Source organism: Toxorhynchites rutilus, chromosome 3, assembly GCF_029784135.1.
Source record: "Toxorhynchites rutilus septentrionalis strain SRP chromosome 3, ASM2978413v1, whole genome shotgun sequence".
NCBI lineage: Eukaryota > Metazoa > Arthropoda > Insecta > Diptera > Culicidae > Toxorhynchites > Toxorhynchites rutilus.
The window spans coordinates 237,094,582-237,116,844 of NC_073746.1; the positions used below are offsets into that span (position 1 = coordinate 237,094,582).

At 38.7% G+C, this 22,263-nt stretch overlaps 3 protein-coding genes across 4 annotated transcripts; all 3 read right to left on the reverse strand.

The window, feature by feature from the left end:
• Positions 1-764: 764 nt before the first annotated feature.
• On the reverse strand, positions 765-6,707 carry LOC129776800 (uncharacterized). 2 transcript variants are annotated; one of them, XM_055782658.1, is made up of 3 exons: positions 5,734-6,707; positions 5,357-5,384; positions 1,365-1,474 (listed from the first exon to the last, which is right to left on the reverse strand). In XM_055782658.1, exons 1-3 carry the CDS (start codon positions 5,936-5,938, stop codon positions 1,447-1,449), a joined length of 261 nt encoding a protein of 86 aa, XP_055638633.1. In that variant the 5' UTR covers positions 5,939-6,707; the 3' UTR covers positions 1,365-1,446. The 2 variants fall into 2 exon arrangements, with proteins under 2 accessions (XP_055638632.1, XP_055638633.1); XM_055782657.1 differs by lacking the exon at positions 5,357-5,384 and having other exon boundaries at positions 765-1,474; positions 5,734-6,248.
• A 1,127-nt stretch (positions 6,708-7,834) lies between these two features.
• On the reverse strand, positions 7,835-10,636 carry LOC129779161 (uridine 5'-monophosphate synthase). Its single transcript, XM_055786449.1, has 3 exons — positions 10,192-10,636; positions 9,719-9,998; positions 7,835-9,056 (listed from the first exon to the last, which is right to left on the reverse strand). Exons 1-3 carry the CDS (start codon positions 10,333-10,335, stop codon positions 8,014-8,016), a joined length of 1,467 nt encoding a protein of 488 aa, XP_055642424.1. The 5' UTR covers positions 10,336-10,636; the 3' UTR covers positions 7,835-8,013.
• A 2,928-nt stretch (positions 10,637-13,564) lies between these two features.
• LOC129779162 (rRNA methyltransferase 2, mitochondrial) lies at positions 13,565-16,154 on the reverse strand. Its single transcript, XM_055786450.1, has 3 exons — positions 15,766-16,154; positions 15,505-15,706; positions 13,565-15,447 (listed from the first exon to the last, which is right to left on the reverse strand). The coding sequence occupies exons 1-3, from the start codon at positions 15,912-15,914 to the stop codon at positions 15,079-15,081; spliced, it is 720 nt and encodes a 239-aa protein (XP_055642425.1). The 5' UTR covers positions 15,915-16,154; the 3' UTR covers positions 13,565-15,078.
• Between the last annotated feature and the right edge of the window lie 6,109 nt (positions 16,155-22,263).

Genomic DNA, 22,263 nt, shown 5'->3' on the forward strand with positions numbered 1-22,263 from the left:
GGAATTTTCAAAATATATTCATGTTAAAGAGTTTATTTGAATGTTTTCTTTCCATGTAACACGGTGATCAAATACATTTGGTTTTGTGGTTTTTCAATCAATCGCAATTAACAGGATAGGTTCTGAAGATTATTCTTCCCCATCAGTAGCATATTTCCGTATCCAATATTGGATGCATAAAACCTTGTGCCTCCAACGTAACGCTCTCGTTTTCGAAGTCGCCCAAATATCCATTCATTCAGAATGAATTCAGATTCAACTTCAAACAAATGATCTCTAAATCAACGATAGTCCTACGTCACCCTAGCGGTTATACCATAGATATAACCCACTTCCTGTTTTTTCATGTGAGAAAGGTATTTTCTGACTTTAAAAGAATGAACCAAAAATTAAATTCTTTAAAAATTAAAAAAACCAAAAATATATGCATAAAAAACAAAATAAAAAATAAAATTTTTACTCGATTATACACAGTGAAAAGAAATTTGGGACTGTATATAATCGAGTCGGCGCTGTATTGGGTGCAACCAATTATCAGTTATAGATTGTTTAGTAGGAATAGTACACAATGCATTCTAAATTGCTCGATTACCCCTGAAAAAGTTGTTCGCCTTTTATCGGAGGAAGATAAGCAGCATCAATGAACTAGTCATGCCAGCTATACAGAAGTAGGATGCCAATTTAAGACTTTCCCTACCTGTGAAAAAGAGATTGAGTGTTACGATAAGGTAAGATAAACCACAAATACTTTTCAACTATTTTTATTAGAATTTAAATTACAAAGTTCGGTATTTTGAGAAATGAGGTTATTTACAAGTCGTATATTTGCGAATCATCTGAAAAATTTGAAAAACACGACTGGGATGTATCATTGGTGTTTCCGGGTGTGAAATATATCTGGTTGTATAAACCTGTATGTATTGTTGTGGTGGCATTTTGTTAGTCCCTCGATTAACAGAAAAAAAGGACAAGGGTTACTGTACCATGTTGTACTTATAATCTAGCTGAGAGGTAGACCCAACACACCTAGCAAGTCTTATCTGCTTAAAAACGTTAAGAATACCTATTTTAGCATCGAGTTTTTCTTCTGGGGTTAAATTTTGGAGTGAAGGGACCAGAGACATAGCAAAGTTTACGTCTTCATCAGTATTAGTCTCATTGAATGGTTTCAATAATATTTCATCCAAGTCCGTATGCTTCGATACATTATGCCTCTTCTTCCGCTGACGAATAGGGGTAGAAGTGGATGGACCACCAGCTTCATCATCCTCAACATTTTCTTGAGAGTTGTCCTCTTCCAAGTTACCTTCAGTATGTCGATTTTCCATATATGGAAGTAAAAATAATAACTGTTCAAAGTAGACGTATTTACGCCTCATGAACGAAGTTTTTCCCGGCTTAGTGTTCTTCTGTGCGTTTAATTCTCGACGAAAGCAAGTTCTTAAATTAGCCCATTTTTTTTGCACATCGCGACCTGAAAAAATATGAAAACATAGTTAATTTATAATTTATTTCTTTACAGATATCTGACTACTGGAACTAGTTCCGATACATTATCTCTTGACTATCTAATGAGAGCTTCTACAATACGAGATATTACTAAAACTACATGTGATTACATATGGAATATACTTCAAACATTGTACATGTCAACCAAACAAGAAAGCGACTGGATTAAAATCGCAGACGAATTCTATAGTCGCACAAATTTTCCCATGATGTTGGAGCAAACATATCCGGATGATACAGCCAGAACATTTTGGATCATCAAATTTTAACAACAAAAAATTCTGTTCTTGCGTATTGATGGCTTGGACAGACACAGATTTTAAATTTGTATACCTATACATTGGTTCATATGGAACAGCTAGTGATTCGGAAATATTTAAATCATCAGAAATGGGTAAACGGATTTCCGAAAATCGAATAAATATTCTCATCGGAAGGTCTAATTCCTAATGATATAATGTCGGAGATGTTATTCCATTCTCTATCGTAGGGGATGAGTGTTTGGGCTAGGGAATAATACGTTACGACCTTATACAAAAAGAAATTTAAACTACACCAAACGAATTTTCAACTATAGACGAACAACAGCTCGACGAACGGTTGAGTGTAGTTTTGGGACTCTCGCTAACAAATGGCATATTTTCACCGACCAATTGATGTCATTATCAGTGTCCGAATTATTAAGCATTATCAATGGATGTGTCCGAACTGATAAAGCTCGCTGTATCCTGCATAATAATGTGAGATTCGGAGATGAAATAAATTTCACAAAAATGCATTACATTTAACTCAAAAATAACTTAAAAGAAGACAGCCGAGAAATAAATAATATGAACAACGTGTACAGTCAATCGCAAAATTTCATATACAGCTCGAGCTGGTTTGTTATTGTTGAGTTTTTCGGGGTTTCGGGGAATAATTAAATGCGACTTATATTCATCGTAAAATCGATCCATTTTACTCTCATGTAGGGATAAGAAAAAATTAAAATGGTCACATTTCTACTTCATGTTTAAAATACAAACAAAGAATCTCCAATCAAGACGTTGCAAAATTGAGTGTACAGTTCAAGTTTTTCTTTAAACGAAAATTGAAATCAGTTCAGAAATGTTAATGAATAACAAAAAATCAATCCCCTAGTATTTGGCCCCCTCTTGGCGTCCAGCACTTCCTGCAAGCACCAACGCGAGGATTTTTGGCCACTGTAGACAAAAGTAATCGTCGTAATCGTCGTTTTGAGTTCCGCTTCGATTTGGGTTTTGATGGATGGATGGTTCTTGATTTCCACCATATATACTCAATAGTGTTTAAGTTCGGTGATTCCGGAGGCGACTGGGACATAATAGAGCAGGCATTCCAGCACCACGAAGCCAGTTTGCTTCGGGTCATTATTCTGTTGGGGGATTTTTCGTCAAAGAAATTTCCTTCGACTTGCACTGTGGTCACGCGTATTCTTGAGCTTGCCCCTCGGAATACATTCAAGGCGTGTTATTTGGCTTAAGAAATCTCAACTAAGTATTAATAAATGACGCTAGTTAATGCTTACGTTGAGACGGCAAAAGCTCAATAGGGAACGTTAACGCCATTCAAGAAGAAGTGTAATACTTTTCACGGCCAACAGGACCTCTCCGATTGTTCCTGTATGCTGCTCTTCGGACAGTGTCTGCGCAGACAGGTCTCCCAATGATGCCGGCCATTTCGGTAGTCAATTCAGGAATGTTTGTTTTAGGATTCTTTCGCAATGTTCGAACAATTACCCGTTCATCATCAGAAGATAGGGTCCGTTTGCGTTCTTTACCGGAACATTTTCCATGGTTCGTCCATATTTTCACTTGTTTATGATTTTCTTTACTGTAGAGTGGGTTCTTCCGATAGCAGCTGCTATTTCCTGCAATGTCTTTCCACGACAATTAATACTTATTATCTTTGTACGTGTAACAATATCTATTTGTTCCCTCTAACTTGTCATTTTGATAAAAAATTCAAACATCAATAAAATAAAAAACCAACATTGCCCAAGCAATGGTTAAGTGTTGTTATACTATGACATCTTAGCTTTCATGGAAAGCAGTGATCGCAAAGCAAATTACATGTTTTGTTACTTTAAAAAAAAAGTCAATAATACGTGGGAAAGAGGAGTTAGTGGACCATTAAGATCAGAATAACGGAACTAGTACCCAGGATGTGTTGTTTCTGTGCTGCTTTTTGAAACTGGTCTTTTTACGGCGGCTCAACTGCGAAGGACTATATATAAAATATTTCCATTTTCAGACAACTCTATGACTCGATGTGTGGCACCCGGATGCGTGAACGTTCAGTCATTGATGCCCGGGCTCGAGTCCGACTCGAAATATGATAACATATCTCACAAAATATCGTTTCATTGATTCCCGAGGGATGTGACCTTTCGGATGAAATGGCTTCGATCTTCGGACAGGATCTAAACAGCAATACTCAAAACATGTACATTTGCTCGCTTCACTTCAGTCCAGATTGTTTCATGCATATCGATGGCTTGGATTGTACATCGTCGAAAACTGATACGAACAGGTAAATTTAAACAAATCCAGATTATACAAGCTATATCTTGATTGGCATCAAGCAAAAGTTGAATCCATTAAAACATCCGTAATATCCGCAGAAAATTTTTCCAATTACTGCGTCAGAGTTCCCTCTTGAGTTGGCAAACCGATTGGGACACTGGAAGTCTTGGGCGGTGGTTATATTCAATTATTCCAAAGGTTTCTTCGAGAGCGTGGTTCAAAGGTTTGGACGTAAGTCGTAACTTCATTCGTGTAATGAGTAGACTTATGTCCAACCACTACTCGCTAGATGTGCATCTCCACAGAATAAATCTTGTTCAAAGCAACGTCTGTCGGTGTGGAAACGGTTACGATGACATCTATCACGCAGTTTGGCAATGTACGGATAATTACGCAGCCAGAGAGTACCTTTTGAGGTCCAAGGAAGACAACCCTATGTTCCTGTTAGAGACGTGTTGGGAACTCGCGACATCTGCTATATGCAGTTGATCTATATGTTTGTGAAACGGTCTAGTATAAGTATTTAATGCTTTTGTGTTTTTCTTTTTCGTTATTAGTTTGTTTCTTGTCCCCCCATCTCACCGTCGCCCACCCTCGACAGATAGTCGAACACCAGATGCTATCCCTGGTCATTATGCACAATGCTACAGTGCGTGCGGCAACTCTCGGTTAAGACAACGATACCTCATATCCATATCCCTAACCTGACCCGTCCCACAAAAATGTTGCCCTTTTAACCTCGAGTAAACCGCGAGTATTCGGTCGAATCCTACTAAACATAGCAATTAGTTGAAACTTTTTAGAAACAAACCTTGAATTAGCGGCTCCGCAAAGCTTATGCGATTGAGCCTTACAGATAAATGAATTGGAAAAAAACATCCGCAGAATCGGCCCAGTTTTCTAATGGGAGGAAACATGACTACCCCGAGAGGGGTATTCCGTCAAAGGAAATCGGGAGCAGCACCATCAACATCTCTAATGAGAAACCTAGCGATTCGGCCGGTTATGATAGTTTAATTCAAGCACTGCGACAAGAGGTATCGGAGAACTACAGAAAGCTTCAGGAAGCTAAAATCCGAATTGCCGAACCACAATTTCCCCTAGATTTTGATTAGAAAGAAAATCTAATAGGATTATCTCTACGCTGCAATGAATAAATATATACATTAAGCTAAAATACAATAGAAATAAACTCATTTAGACAAATTTATTATACCATCCCATGATACTTGCAAAGCTAACACGTCACAGCCTCACTTCTATTGATGCATTAGTCAGTCCAGACTACCTTTTCATAAACGTACCCTGGGTGTACACTCAATTTTGCGATATCTAGAATGGAGATTATTTTCATTTTTTAGGAATAAACAATTAGCAGAAAGCTTTTGTCGGAATTTTATTGCACGTACAGCTAGTCAAATGTGTGAGTAATAAATATGCATCAAAAGAATCAATGTATTCAAAATATTTTATACCAAATAAATGGAAAGTATCGTCAAGTAGCATATGTACACTTTGCGATAGACTGTACATATGGTCATACATTTCTTCTGTAGACGTGATTCCGTGTCAATATAACATATTGCACTTTGTTATGTTAATGTTAATTTTTATTGTTATAATAGATTATACAATTCAGTTCTACGTAAATATATAAACTTTCACATGAATCGTTACGTACCTTTGTTTATTTTGTCCTCGGCACTAAGCCGATTCCATCCAACAACTACTGCTTCACAAACTTCATCCCACAGCTTTTTCTTGAAATTCGCGTCGGAGTACTCTTTCAACCCTTTTTGATAAAGTGCCGGTCTTTGTTCGACTTCTTCGATAAGGTCTAGAATGGACGTTTCTACAGTCAGCGATTGTGAATAGGACGATGCCATTATAAAAATATTTGCACGGTACGAGTGCCAAATCTAGGAGCGAAATAAACTATCGGCCGATAAAAAAATTTCGTATGTGCGTGAATCGAAGCTAGACAACACTGACAGTCGGCCGAGAGTTGGTCGACAGAGTTTGTAGGTAATCGGGCACGGCATACAAAACAATGCAGTCTATTCGTGTTGGTAAACAACTTTTTTGGATATGAACAAATGACGTCAGCATTATCTAGTAGTACATGAAATTCACTTCATCTTCCAGAATAAAATGATTTCTTGCGTAGAATAAGACATGATGCGTCGAATTAAGTTATTCACTACGATGATTATTCGCTCCGTAATGTTGGATATTCTTATAATTTGCTGTGTTTGTTGACGAGAACGATAACAATGACGGCATCATTCGGGAATATATCACCTTGTATTTATGTTCACCCTGCATTTGGAAAGCTTTCAAACTGAAGCAACCCGACTGTTTAGTTTATCTCGTTGGCGCACTAGCCAACCAACCCGACCAGTCTATCGGTCGATAAAAAAGTCTGCAGTTTGAGGGGGCGCTAATTTGTAGGATTTAACCCTTTAACGGGTACCGGCATCTATATTGTCACCAACGATTTTATTTCTTCCTTTAACAATAAATCATCACTTCTAACCTTATGTGGTAATTTGCTCTAATGTCTAGCATCATGCCTGATTTTTTTTGAGCGCGAAATAATCAAAAACTATTCATTTTGGAACTATTTTTGTGTTAACAACTCCCAATTTAAAGCAGCAAGAGCACAAAATTTCAAATACAAAAACAACATTTTTACCATTAAGTGTTTTCAGCTAGACGGGCAGGTGGCATCTATATTGCCAATAACATTTTGCGCTAAACTGGTAGGTGGTAGCTACACTGAGAGAAATATTTAGTAAATATAACGAATTTTTTGGTAAATAATAGCAATCTATAGTCATTTTCGACCGTACTAATAAACACGTCAAGCAAAACCATGAATCGTAAGCCCAATATCGGCTACATTTTCCCGCTGAAAATGCATGTATCAGAATTATATCCATATTATACCTCCGTATTGCATTATGGCAACAATGAAAATGGTTAATACGCGTTTTTCTCACCAGTTTTCAGATATGATTATTCAGGTTTACAAATGTTATCGAGTAAAATGTACTAAACTCTTGTAGGGATGCGGGTTTGTTGACAAAATGTACAAAAAATTTGTACATTCTACTAATTTTGCATTACCAAATGTATTTGGTAGTTTTCGACCGGGGATTTTTCTAAGTGTATATTGACACCAATTTTTTTCAATGTTTTTTATTGTGCAGAATGTTGTCTTTCCCAGTTTTAACCCCTTCCCGTATTATTTAATACGTCACACATCAAGTGATTCCACTACTCTGCTGAGCGTTCTAGCGCCCTATGTTATCCAAGTACACACGAGTGATTCTCGATGTTGTACGGAAAAGGATTAAATTCTGAAAAGCATGAAATGCTGATACATAATTTGAAGTGGCGTATGATTCCGTAGTGTTTTGTGACGAGGTACAGTTCAGCACTATAGAAACATATGAACAACTGGAAAATATATAGATACGAAAATCATTTTTGTGCTGAACAATGAATACAGCAGTTAAGAAAAGGGATTTCAATTTAACAACTATAGAGTTTTTTATATACGAAACATGAGAATTTATGGAGTAGACGAAAAGGACTGAACGTAAGTTCACATTAATATTGAAATGAAAAGGCTTTGAATTATTTATGTACAACAAGCAAGACAGGTAAATTTAGATCTCCATTTAGTTACACCAAGTATTCGTGTTTTATTCCCGGAGCATTATAATCGCGGAATTAACCCTTCCCGTCCCGTTGATCTTTCACAGAAACAATTCGAATCATGGTATACATGGAAGAAAATGCTCTCAGTATAATGTTTATTAAGGAATAATCCATTGTATAAAGTGGATAACAAATAGTTACAAAAATGTCGTATACCTAACATGTGGGAATGGCTATTATTATTATTATTATTATATCCAGGTAATTTATCTTCCAGTTGTAATAGATGCGATTATCATACATCGTATTTCAATATGCGTACGCAGTAAGCTTCCCATAGCCTATCCCTGTAGAGTTTGGCTGTGTGTTCCGGATTTTTCGAGTTCAGGATACCTCTCCCAACGACGCAAATGTCCGCTCCTTTTTCGCTCACAACGTATTCGGGAGTAGAATACTGCTGGTCTAGCTCATCGACACCTTGCTCTATTTTTACACCCGGTGTCAACTGTAGTAGTCCTGGGAAAGTAACTAAACCCGGGCTTTGACATACAATGCCAGCAACGAATTCAGCATCTGTTTCTGTCGCCATCTTGATCGTCGCAGCGCTGTATTGAGGTGAAACTAGATTGCCCTGGGAACTCATCTCCGCCAGTAAAAAGGCTCCTTTGGGTTGCGTGCAATTGTTCAGCACCATCCTCAGACCTTTGAGGATGCCCTGTCCGGGAAGCGAATGTACGGTAACCAAATCGGCCCAATCGGCAATTCTAAACGGTCCATTAGAATACTGGAGGGCTACAGTACTCCCAATATCTGCAAATTTGCGATCTTCCATTATCATGAAGTTATGCTTCTCAGCTAACGATTGCAGTGACTTGATGAACGCTTCACTGTAGTCATCGACGATATCAGCGTGAGTTTTCAATATACAAATGTATGGACCAGCTTTCTCTACGAGATTGAGGATTTCATCGGAAGTTGAAAGGTCTGCGGCTAAACAAAGTGTAGTCTTCTTTGAGGCAATCAATTTCATCAACTCTCTGGCTATTGGACATACGGCAAAGGCTGCTCGTGTTTCGAAAGTCATTCCAAGGCGGTTCAAACTGTTAACTACCTTGACGTCTTGTTTGATGAATGATCCGTCGCTCCTAATTTGGGCGCTTTCGATATACCTGGCAACCGACTGTACTGTTTTCTCCTCGATACGACCGGCTTCGAGCAACGTATTCAGCAGATACGACAGTGTAAACAGAGAGTGCATTTTAACACCCTTCTCTTCAGTATTCTTAGCGCCACCTTGCTCTCGGTCCACCACAACTATTGCATCGGTGACTACAAGACCTGCAATTAAGATGATACAATTTAACATCGAATGCGTTTTTTAGTTTCGAAATGAATTGTGCATTCAATTAAACTGTTTTACCTAATCGAAATAATAATAATTATTATGGTTGAACATTATTCAATAGTTTAATGAGCAAGTGTTTTGACCAGCGATACTCAGCCTGCGGCTGCGGGCCGCATGGCGGCCACGGCGGGCTGTTCTGGTTGGCCCATCTGGTTTGCAACTCATACACAAAAATCTATACAAATTGGTGAAAGTCCGCGCCCCTCACTCAGTTAAAGCATTCATTCATAGGCCCTTGTCAGTGCTATCAAGTCTTTGTATTAAAGAGTTTCATTCTTGAATTTTTATAATGTTTGTTTCTCGCTGGTTATAATTTCGTAATACACTTTTTTTTTTTTCGATCCGCGACACTATCCCTAACATGTGTTTGTGGTCCCTCTGAAAAAAAGGCTGAATACCACTGGTTTAGACGAACTAATTTGCAACAAGTTCTTATCAGTGTCAGCAACGTCTACTGTCTCCATTCGATGATATTCATTTGTCGCTAACCAAATATTCAACAGATGGGCTTTCTATCAGTACACATGGTGTGCAATTTCGCTGTTCTTACTAAATGCGCTAATACCGACCAATACAATGAAACAAAAACAAATACCTTCGGATCGTAAATCATTCACTGTGTCCAAAATACTGGAGCCAGATGTGACAACATCTTCGATGATGAGGCATTTGTCGCCGGCACTGAATTTCCCCTCAATCAGTTTTTTAGTTCCGTAATTTTTTGTCTCCTTGCGACGAATCAGCATCGGTTGGTTCGCTTTGACTGAAATTAGTGTTGCTATAGGAAGCGCTGTGTATGGGACGCCGCACAAATGAACACCAGTATCCACCTTCATCGTTTTTATAAATTCCGTTAGTAGATCTGCAATGGTATCCTAACAGAAAGAAATCCTTGTCTCAGTTTGTAGTTTACACGTCTTCAATAGTGTTACTAATGCATTTTTAGCATAGTGTTTCTTGCACTGTTCTTATTAGAACTTTTGGATTTTCAAGCGCTTTGTCGTTTTGAGCTTATATCTTCTCAAGGTTCTGTGGTATGGGTAAACTACATCTACATCTTGTACCTACCATCACATCCGGATAACTGACGATCACACGAAGATCAAAGTATACCGGTGAGTTTATCCCGACCTTCATCTGGAAGTCGCCGAATTTGAACGCGTTTATTTCGAACAATCTTAGTCCGAGCTTTTTTAGTTTGGCTTGATCCATCCTATTTTGCTTTAAGAACGAGCTTCGCACGTGGTTTGCGACGTAATTTGTGGAGAACTATGATTCGGATAACTCGAAATGATTCTCGCCGAGCACATCAATGCGTATTCACGGTCCGACACTAAGATGGCGAGTGGAGCCGAATATATTTGTTCATATAATTTACCACAAGAATTGAATCACACATCGGCTGGTTGGTCTCTTCGTCTATTATATTCTATTATATTCTAGTTTCCTGTTGGACCTGTTCAAAAGCAAGCGTTTCTGATGTTTCCATGTATTGAACTGTTCCGACACAAGTGATACACACTTGTTGAAGGTTTACTGAACTGGGGGCGAATATCGACCACTTGTATGCAATGTTGTGTTCAATTAAAGCATGCAGTATTCACGATAGGGACGTTTGCAAATACACTATGTTCATATATTTAGATCCACTTAATATTTTGATATAGTCGGTATTCAGTCAGACCGGACTAAGTAACAAAATAAGAAAAAAAAAGTTAATAGTAGCAAACAATCAAGAATTTCTTAACCTACATTCTTCTTTTATCAGATCACACTAATGTTGCAAATAGCCAGGAAAATTCATTTTGAATTATCAACAAAAACTGATAATAGTATGCAGTCAGAATGGACCAAATATGTATGACGTTTTAGCTTATGACCATAGCGAATAGGGAGAAACCAATTTTTTTCAGACAACCAGAAAATGGAATGAATTTCAAATGAAATACAGTAGAACCCCAATTATCCGCGTGCGGATGATCCGCGAAAATGATTTCCATAATAATTTCCAAATTTCGGGTGGTAGACTTTTGTTCTCTTGTTTTGGTCATGGCTTTCACGTTATTTGACCACTGGCGTACACCACCTTATAGATGGACAGTTTAATGATTTATGTATTGATGAAACAAAGTTTCCATGCTGAAATATTTTTTGTGTGTTTGCAAATCACTTTCAGGCATTGATTGCGATATCCGCGATTTTCGTCATCCGCAGTGACCTTGCCAGACTATTCCACTGATAATCGGCGTTCTACTGTATTGGGAATTAACATCAATTGCTCACAAATTACAATAGGTTTATAATTTAAAAAAAAAGTTTATAATTCGTTGTACTCTTGACTGTTAAATTGTGGTGATGAAAAGCTGTGTGAATCAGGCTTCTCAGAGAAAATTCTCCCCAAACCATTAAAATTTCGCCTCTAAAACTGCGAGCCGAAAAATGACGTGACTCGAGTCGTAAGTCCCTTCTGTATGAAGCAAAACCATTCAGGTTGAATTTCTTTTCATCGCAGAAAATCACCTGAAATGGTTAACCCGATGGGATTTCCACAACTTCGGAGGTGGGATTTTGATGCCTTAGGGAGTGGACTCAGATAGCTCAAATAACTTTCCCATCAACACGAAAGAACAATCAGGAGTACAACGAAGTACCGTGATGTACTCATATACCACTCATCTAAGACAATATTTAACGTTTGTATACTCTAAAAATTAATGCTTACGCGTATATGATGTTCTTAAATGTGCTCCTTGCTTGGAATTTATTCCATTCATAATAAACATAGGGATGGGAGCATTCTACTACCTATAATGATGGAAAACATTTTACAGTATTTGGTCCTAATTTCAGCCGACAAAAACATCATTTCCCTAATTTCGTTAAATAGTGTTCCTAATTCTAATAATCACATTTCTATGACAATGAATCATTTCAAATAGAAGCTTTGGCATCGCCTTACTTTGCAAACAAGTTAAATGAGTTGAAATCAATAATCGAATGAATTACAGTTGTAAAAGGTTGTTAAGTCCGGACTTGTAAGCACAAGACTATCCTCCATGAAGGTTGAGAACATTCTGTCTTTATTGCATTCTTTTTAAAAGTTACAGTCTCCTACTGGAGACACTTGAAGCACCGATATATAAATTTCTATGTACCCGATCACCAATCAGCGATCGTTGTACATGCGAAAGAGAGAGAGATAGCATATCCCTAAAAATCCATGACTGTACACCTGGTAACCGTCATGGTTCATTAAATCAGTAATGCGACACTTCTGTTTGTCGCCATAAATGCCAGGCATTGAACTGAAGGTTCGATGCCGCGTAGAAATATCCTTCTCAGCATGTTCCCACTGGTGTGGTCTGCTAGAAGTGCATTATTAAAAGAATGAGGAGAATGACATGTGAGATGCACATGTCACAAGGTGGTTTATTTTTTCTGTTATTTTTTTAGTGTTTTGGCGACAAGTTGTAGTTTTTTTTTGTCTTTCATTTTTTTTCTTTTGTTTTTCCATTACAATTTTTTTCTTGGCTTCTTCGAGGTTTTCCGTATACAAACGATAAGATTGAATGGTAGCTATGGCAGGTACAGCTGGGTTCAATTGGAGTTTTTGTAGATACAGAAGGCATACTAAATGAAGCATTAAATGCATCATGTGATACGAGATTTTCTTCCTCCGGGCTACTTTCATCGACGATTCCATCTTTATGGATGATACATTTTTAGTTTCTGAAAATGTTGAAATAATAGAATACAAAAGCAAACTTACAGAAATTTCATAATTACCTCCTGAAAATATGTCATCGAGTCCGTAAACTAATGATTCAACTGAAACTGCTGCAACTCCTATAGCTCTGGCCTACATATGATATAGATTTGTACCTACTACGACGAGTGCAGTCCGATAAATACTTAGCCTACAAAAAAAAACAAAAAATTTAGCTCGATCCACTTGACCCAGCGATCCTCCAACTTCTTTAATCCATCTGAAAAATACGTTTTCTCGAGGTCTGCAACGTAGACCTCCGTGGCGGCGATGACCTCCTCATTCGACTCAAATTTCTGCCCGGCGAGTTTTTCAAGTTTGGAAACAAAAAAAGTCGCACGGGGCCAAATCTAGAGAATACGGTGGATGGGGCGGCAGTTCATAGTGCAATTCGACCAATTTGGCCGTGGCGACGGCGGAATTTCCATTTTTTTTTTCTATTTTTCTAAAATCCGCGGATACGCCCGCTTCTACACACGGTCAAAACAAAACTACGAGTCCGATTCGGCTGAAATTTTAACAGTAGCCGTTTACGACAATGTGCTACACGATAAGTAATCTTTCTTGCGATGCTGACTAAGCGATGAGGCTAAGAACTTATCGGACCGCCCTCGTACAGCCTCTTGCCACTCTCTAATAGACCGATAACATTGGAAAATACTCAACCGATCCAATGATAAGTACGATTCGAGGCGCCAATTAATGACCCCATAGACACATTTACGACCAGGTATCCCGTTTTTGAATGGATTGGATTGTAATCGAGCTGATATTTTATATATATTTTTGTGTCCACGGGGAATCCAGCTTTTGCTTTGGCTAGCAACCGTTCAAATATTCGTCCTTCTTCCGTGGCATCGAGAACGGTTGCTTGGTTGTATTTCACAACAAATTGTATTTACTGTTATGCTTTATCATGAACATTAGTGTGAGAGTACGTAACATGAGTATATTATGTAGAAGAGTATTATCAAATAGTATTGGTAACCCTTTAGAATTGACCAATCAGCAGCTGGTCTGAAATCGACCCCCTATTGTCTGGATCAGAGGATCTAAACAAAGGCGAACAACCCCTGAATTACACTATAGCTGGAGTGCCCTTGGTAAGGAAGTTAATGGCACGGTGACATGCTTTTGCGAAATCGTTTGCTGTTGGCTCGGAGCAGTTTGGGGCACTCCACTTCTTCGCGTCTTACGGCGTGACACAAATTCCTGTCAACGCAAACTGTACCGTCGACGAACTGTTGTAACTAATTATAACTTTCTACTTGCTATAAATGCATACCACAGCTTTAACGCTGCCCTTTACAACTCATATGTGCTTCGTGTTCAGACAATCTTGTGTAGGAATCCATGAAGTTTCTGGAATGTTGCATGTCAATCCCATATAAGGTACTTCCGCCTTCTGAGATCATACCTTCATGGATGAACGCTCCGTGCTAAGCTCCAGTCTCACACTTCATCTCCGTTTGCTGTTTGTTCGAGAGTTCTATACAACTTGAAGATCTATCTGCCCATCTCGAGGATTACAGAGCTCGCTTGACCAGTCCGTGAGTTGGTTGGCCTGAATAAACTAACTAAGTGTGTGTTCATGAGTTTCATCGAAAAATACAGCCAATTATATTTAACTACACGATAGAGTATTTGATCTTAGAGAGTCAGTCAGGTCAACGAGATGGGCGTAGTTCTCGTAGTAAGCTCACTTTCAATGCACGCCGTTCTGCGCTGATCACTAAGGCTAATCGTCAGCTTGGGTTTATATCAAGAATCTCTAGAGACTTCACTGGTCCCTACTGCCTGAAATAACTCTGTTGTTCATTTGTTCGGCCGTTTCTAGAAATCGCATCGGTAGTATGGGTGTTTTACCACCACGTGTGGAGCATCAGTATTGAGCGGATTCGAAAACGCTTCATTCGCAGAGCACTCAGGCATCTGCCTTGGCGTGATCCATGGAATTTGCCGTCATATGTAACCAGATGTCGCTTGCTGAACCTCGATACACTTGAGAGACGAAGGCGTATTCAACAAGCTACTTCAAACTTCTTTGTGATGAAATTATTGCGCCTCACATACTACTGCGCCCGAGAGCGTAAACTTTTAGAAGTTCGGAAAATTTAAAATTTTTGAAATTTCGGAAAATGTTCAGTTTTTACATTTATACTATACACTTTATTAATGGGCTTTACTTACTACCGCTTAATGCCAACAAACCCTCGACCCAATATAAAATTCTCCGCCGAATCACTCCGACTGGCTCTTGGCTTTATACGTCGAACATGTTGGTAGTATCTCTGAATGTTCTTCTCTAGGACAGGTACTTCCCCATTGTCCCAGACTTTCATCAACAAAGAAGCGTTTGGTGTGGACATTAGTAATGCAAATCGTAGCACCGAATAGCATAGAGTGATAATATTTTCATGATCAAGTGCGCGAACACCTGTTGCATTTGGTGCCATATCAGAAAGAACACAATCGATACGACGTTCACCCAACAATGAATGGATTTTATCTTGTAGCTCTTGCTTTGTGAAATCCATGTTACCTAGTGTTATAGCATACTACAAAAGAATTAAGTTGAGTCATATTTTCAAAGAAGGGAAAGCGAAATGTAGTACCTCAATTGGATATATTTGAAGCAAATCGATTCCTATTACCATACCTTTCGGCTTCCCTGGGCTCGCTCCATCAGCGTTGGATTGTTTCACAGCAATTTGAGACCACGAGCCGGGCGCAGCGCCACAGTCGATAACTGTAAATCCAGGTTTTATTAAATTGTATTTCTGGTCTATCTCAAGCAGCTTAAAAGCACTTCGACATCTAGAACAATATAAATTTGTATTTACACTCGGACTTACATTCAAGTATTAAAAATCAACCTATAGTTCATCATTTTAGCCTTTTCCACATAGGGATCGTTCAGCTGGCGAGTGAGCCATTCTTGGGAACTTTTCTTCCTACCCTTGAGATCATTAGGAATGACTTTTGCGAGCAAATAATTCACAGTGTGTAAACGTCGCACCAACATACTTCATTAAAATCGAAAGAAAGCCTAATATAATTAAATACTTTTCAGAATTATCTTATGGGTAATCACAATAAACATTCACCAGATAACCGGATTTGTTTTGTAAATAAATAGAAAAAAATATTGAGTCACTCATCTTTGTCCATTGACGGTCTTAGAACTCAGCGCCATAGATATCAGATGTGAAGACAAGTCTTGACTTTAGAATCAAGGCGTCTAGAAGTATATCCAAAGGTGAGGCCGTTTCGTCACTAAGTTGGACGGGGAGCGGTATATGAAAACAGTACGGAAGAAAGCAGAAAGGGAATTATTTGTAATTTTGCGCCCAAGCGTATTTACAAGCAAACAATTACAAACAATTTACAAACAAAATATAGTAGATTTCCAAGATGGCTGAAGAGCCGTTTTCGTAAAGGTGGCCGTACACTGTTTGCCCGGAGGTCAAATATTTGATATTTTTTGACAGATAAGGTTTGATTTGATATTTGTACAAACACTATTTTGTTTGCCACTCTTCAATTTTCAACAGTAGTAAACAATATCAAACACCGAACATGGAAAACATCAACTGAAATATTCAAGGTAACCTAACCATGTACCGACAGGTTCGAAGAACAGACTGAAAAAATATTTTAGGCATCCAATAATTGAATATTTGCTTGTCGTGTTTTGTGTAGAATATATTTGATCAGTACACGTTGACCACATTTTATCTGTCAAAAAGAGTCAAATATTTGGCTTCGGTCAAACAGTGTATGAGCACCCTAAGTTGGCACACTTTAGGTTACTTCTAGGCGCCTTGTTTAGAATACCTAGTGATCCCCTATAATCGTTCGATTAATCGATTAATCGAATACTTCCTACAGAAATCGATTATTAATCGAACGAATATTACACAACCAATAATCGAAGCGAACGAATAATTTACGTCGATTAATCGATCCAAACCCAGAGCAAAAAACATACGGCTGCTGTGGTTTTATCCTGAAAATCAATCATTATCTTTGACGCTCCCCTAAACTCCTAAACGAAGCTCAAGACCGTCAACGCGAATTGAGCTTCGTTTACGAGTTTAGGGAAGTGTAGAAGACAATAACTGATTTTCAGGCGATGATGAATACTTTTTTGATTCCAAATGGATTTCTAACAATTGAGGAATATTAGTCTAACTAATTATTTCTCTCATTGTGACGATTAATCGATTAATCGATTATTTGGGGCGATTTATTGTATCGAATAACAAACTGCTAAGAAGTATTCGATTAGTGGATGAACGATTAATTTCAAAAATCGGGGATCACTAAGAATACCTTTGTGTGTAGCTTGTACAGTAATTTGCATTTAATGCGACATTTTGCTTGTGAGACAGACCTGTTATGCGACACGTTTAATGCTGTATTTACAATCATTCACAATGAGCGCGATATTTTTTTTCATCAATAATGCTTCCTTTACAATGCAGGCTTTTAATCGCATGCGAAATACTCACTCGCGATATTTTTCAATGCAGCTCTTTACAATGCTTAGCGATATCGCGCGATGATTTGTCATAATCTGTCTGTCAAACCTGCATCCCTCTAATCATACTGTCATTATTTGTTATGGACAAGATCGTACTAGATTGGTGGAACAAAATCATATCGCTAGAAATGTGAATGGAAGTATAAAACGCCAAATAATTAATAATTGAAAAACTAACGAATTCAATCAAATATTAACAAAAATGTGTAAAAATAATTATGATTATGCAGCAATACGCTTGCAATAAGTGATCGATTCAGCTCTCACTTTATGAAGCGTTTCATATGTACAGAGCTGAACATTTCTTTCGATATATCGTTCCACCCATCAAGCATATTTTGTTCCACCTGTCTGATGTATATAGTGTCTCCTATCAAAACAACGCGATTTTCGCAGCCAAAGCTTGGAGAGCTCTATCTTTTTTCGCACTGTCATGGGTGATTTCGCGCTTTGCTCTGATTGGTTGACGAGTAAAAATCGCGATTGAAGGAAAAAAATCGCGCTCATTGTGGATGATTGTAAATCCGGCATAACGATTTTTTTCGTCAACCAATCACAGCAAAGCGCGAAATCACCTTTGGTTGCAAAAATCGCGTTGCTTTGATAGGAGACACTATATACATCAGACAGGTGGAACAAAATACGCTTGATGGGTGGAACGATATATCGAAAGAAATGTTCAGCTCTGTACATATGAAACACTTCATAAAGTGAGAGCTGAATCGATCACTTATTGCAAGCGTATTGCTGCATAATCATAATTATTTTTACACATTTTTGTTAATATTTGATTGAATTCGTTAGTTTTTCAATTATTAATTATTTGGAGTTTTATACCTCCATTCACATTTCTAGCGATATGATTTTGTTCCACCAATCTAGTACGATCTTGTCCATAACAAATAATGACAGTATGATTAGAGGGATGCAGGTTTGACAGACAGATTATGACAGATTATCGTGCGATATCGCTAAGCATTGTAAAGAGCTGCATTGAAAAATATCGCGAGTGAGTATTTCGCATGCGATTAAAAGCCTGCATTGTAAAGGAAGCATAACTCTCCAAACTTTGGCTGCGAAAATCGCGTTGCAGGAGACACTACATACATCAGACAGGTTGAACAAGATATGCTAGATGGGTGGAACTATATATCGAAATAAATGTTCAGTTCTATACATATGAAACGCTTCATCAAGTAAGATTTGAATCGATCACCTATTGCAAGCGTTTTGCTGCATAATCATACTTATTTTTGCACATTTTTGTTAATATTCGATTGAATTTGTTAGTTTTTCAGTTATTAATAATCTGGAATTTTATACTTGTACTCACACTTCTAGCGACATTTTGTTCCACCAATCTAGTACGACCTTGTCCATAAGAAATAATGGCAGTATGATTAGAGAGATGCAGGTTTGACATACAGATTATGACAGAGTATTGCGCAATATCGCGCACCATTGTGAAGAGATACACTGAAAAATATCGCGAGTGAGTATATCGCATGCGATTAAAAGCCTGCATTGCAAAGAAAGCATAATTGGACATTTTTACCTCTAATTGGACATTTTTCTAAACATCGAGTTCGGGGCCCAAATTATGGCCCCACATTGAAAGTCGCCATCAGACGCTGACACTGTACCACTTTCATCACTAATGTCCAATTACAGGTTAAAATCACCTCCAATGCGACACTGAGTGGTGCCTCGGGATGTCGCATTAAATGTAAATTACTGTAATTTTACACCTCTTTCGGTCGTATTAAATTTAGATTTCTTTTTTTTTTTTTTTTTTTTTTTTTTTTTTACTGTATTATAGTGACTTTCAACTCATTTGGCTGGTTCGTCACTTTTACTTCCATTTTTGGAAGAATGTCGGGAGTGAGAATTGAACTCGTGACCTTTAGCGTGAGAGGCATGGATGTTACCACTACGCCAGATCGCCTCCTCATTTAGATTTCTCCTTTAAGTGATATTTTTCGGAACAGTTTGTGATTTTCGACTACATGTTCCGCAAAAATAATTAGTTTGGTTTCATTATCCTTTTATCTTTCTGTTTGAACATATAGAACAATCCTTGCTCTTTGCATCCACAAAGTGCCACAATTCATGAAGGTTTCCAGTAAACCTTTCTACAAGCATGGGTGTTATCTTTCGTTTCTACTGAGTACCTTTATCTGTTATTCATAGGAGCACCGTTTTCATTCAGAACAGGTTCACTAGACATTAGATTTATTTAATTTTTTTTTTCTAGACATAGATTTATTTAAAAATGAAAAATGTCCGCAACCCCGCATCCCCAGTCGACGCCACTGTGAACATAAAAAGGGAAAAAGGAGTACAACAAATCTTCTCAGAGTCTTTTACAGACGTTTTTACCAAAACCCCCGTGATGATTGGGTATTCCAACAGGATAACGTATTGGTTCATTGAAGATGCTGGGCTAGGCAGCGAGTTTAACAGATCAAAGTCCAATCTAAATTTATGAGGGTTGACCGTACAAACAGTAGATGCATCTAACAAACAGCATGGGAGTGTGAATAATAAATGCGAAATCCATGGGGTGGTTTTCAAGACACGTAAAATAATTTCTACCTCTCGTTCTATGATACATGATATGTGTGGATTCGACCCGCATATCAGAAGAACGCAGCAAAAACACATTCCATAGCACACCCCCATTGTATTCACCAAATATATATTTAGTTGCACAGAATAAAGGGTGTGTCACATCAAATTACATCACGGAAAAAACGCTGTAGAAATTTAATTTTCAGGAATTATATCTTCAGCTTTCGCTTATAATCAGATAAGAGTGTATAGATCACGTTGGCCATGCTTCACTGTCAATTTTTCGTAAATTTGGAAAAATGTCGTCGAACGAAAAACGAGCGTCGTGAATTAATCCTGTGCACTCATTTCGAGAATCCGGAGTTGTCACATCAGGACATCGGTAAGATGCTGGGAATCGTCCAATCCACGGTCAGCAGAGTACTAGAACGATACTTCGAGAACCTAACCATCGACCGGAAGGTGAAGAACGGCAAAAATGGATGCTCCGTCAGTGAAAAAGATCACAAGCGCGTAGTTAAGCAGTTTAGACGTGATCCGAGAAGTTCGGTCCGGGATGTCGCCAATAAGCTGAATTTGTCAAGTTCATTCGTCCAGCGGACCAAGCAGCGGGAGGGCCTGCGTACATACAAGGTTCAGAGTGCGCCTAACCGCGACGAAAGGCAAAACATGGTGGGGAAGACGCAAGCCCGGAAGCTGTACACCGAAATGCTAACGAAACCGCATTGCCTGGTAATGGACGACGAAACCTACGTCAAAGCGGACTTTCGTCAGCTGCCGGGTCTGTTGTTTTTCTCCGCAGAGGACAAATTCAGCGTTCCGGAGGAGATTCGCAGGCAGAAACTATCCAAGTTTGCCAAAAAGTACATGGTGTGGCAAGCGATCTGCTCTTGCGGAAAGCGGAGCGCCCCCTTCGTGATGACCGGCACGGTAAACGGGCAGGTTTACCTTAAGGAGTGCCTACAGAAGCGCTTACTACCACTATTGAAGCAGCACGAGGGCCCGACCATCTTCTGGCCGGATCTCGCGTCGTGCCACTATTCAAAGGACGTGTTGGAGTGGTACGAAGCCAACGGGGTCACCTTCGTGCCAAAGGAAATGAACCCACCCAACGCGCCGGAGCTTCGCCCAATAGAGAAATATTGGGCGATTATGAAGCAGGCCCTCCGGAAGAACCCAAAAGTTGTCAAATCGGAGGCGGACTTCAAGAGAAAATGGATTTCTGTTCAAAAAAAACTACAACCTGACGTTGTACAGAACCTTATGGACGGGGTAAAGAGGAAGGTGCGAGCATTCGGGCTTGGGCTCGAAGTATGAATAAAAAGAAAATGCCAAAAGTTGTTTAATAGTTTTTATTTTACTGTCTAAAATTTTCAAAAGGATCGGTCTACTGGGCGAATTTCTACAGCGTTTTTTCCGTGATGCAATTTGATGTGACACACCCTTTAGAGTCGAATGGAGTTTTAAGTTTGAAGCCTCTTTAAAACGGAAATGCAAACGACAAATTTTTCTTTTGCTGCTAGTCGGTGACATGCAGGTAGGTGACGTCCAAATTTAATCTCTATTGAACTGACAGAAGCCAACATATCGAGTTCCCCATTGTCATTTTCCTTTTGTTTTCGCATGAATTGCGTATCCCACTGATAATTCTGCTTGAGATTTTGCTAACGATCATAGCATCAATCATAGCATCCGGTTGGTGACATACATCAACCGCTGGCTAGTCACAACTAGAGATGGGGAAACCGTTCGCTAATGGTACGAAAGAACTAGTTCGCCAAACAGGGTGAACGAACGGTCGTTCTTTTTGACAAAACGGTGGTTCGCGAAAGAACTGTTTGCGAGGGCAATGTTTGCAAACGAACTATTTGCAGATGGGCAAACCGTTCACGAACGGTACGAAAGAACTAGTTCGCCGAAAAGAGTGAACGAACGGTCGTTCTTTTTGAAAGAACGGTAGTTCTTCCCACGAACTGATTGCGAGTGAACTGTTTGAGAGCGAACTGATTGAGAGTGAACTGTTTGTGAACGAACTGTTTGCGAGTGAACTGTATGGGAAAGAACAGATTGAGAGTGAACTGTTTGGGAACGAACTGTTTGAGAACGAAGTGTTTGAGAACGAAGTGTTTGCGAACGAACGAGTGCAGCAGAACTGATTCTATCCAGCGCAAGATCGAATAGATAAACATAACGAGAACGCTTTTAAGAAAAATAATACGATATTGCCATTTACGAGCAAAATGCATGTAACGTAGGG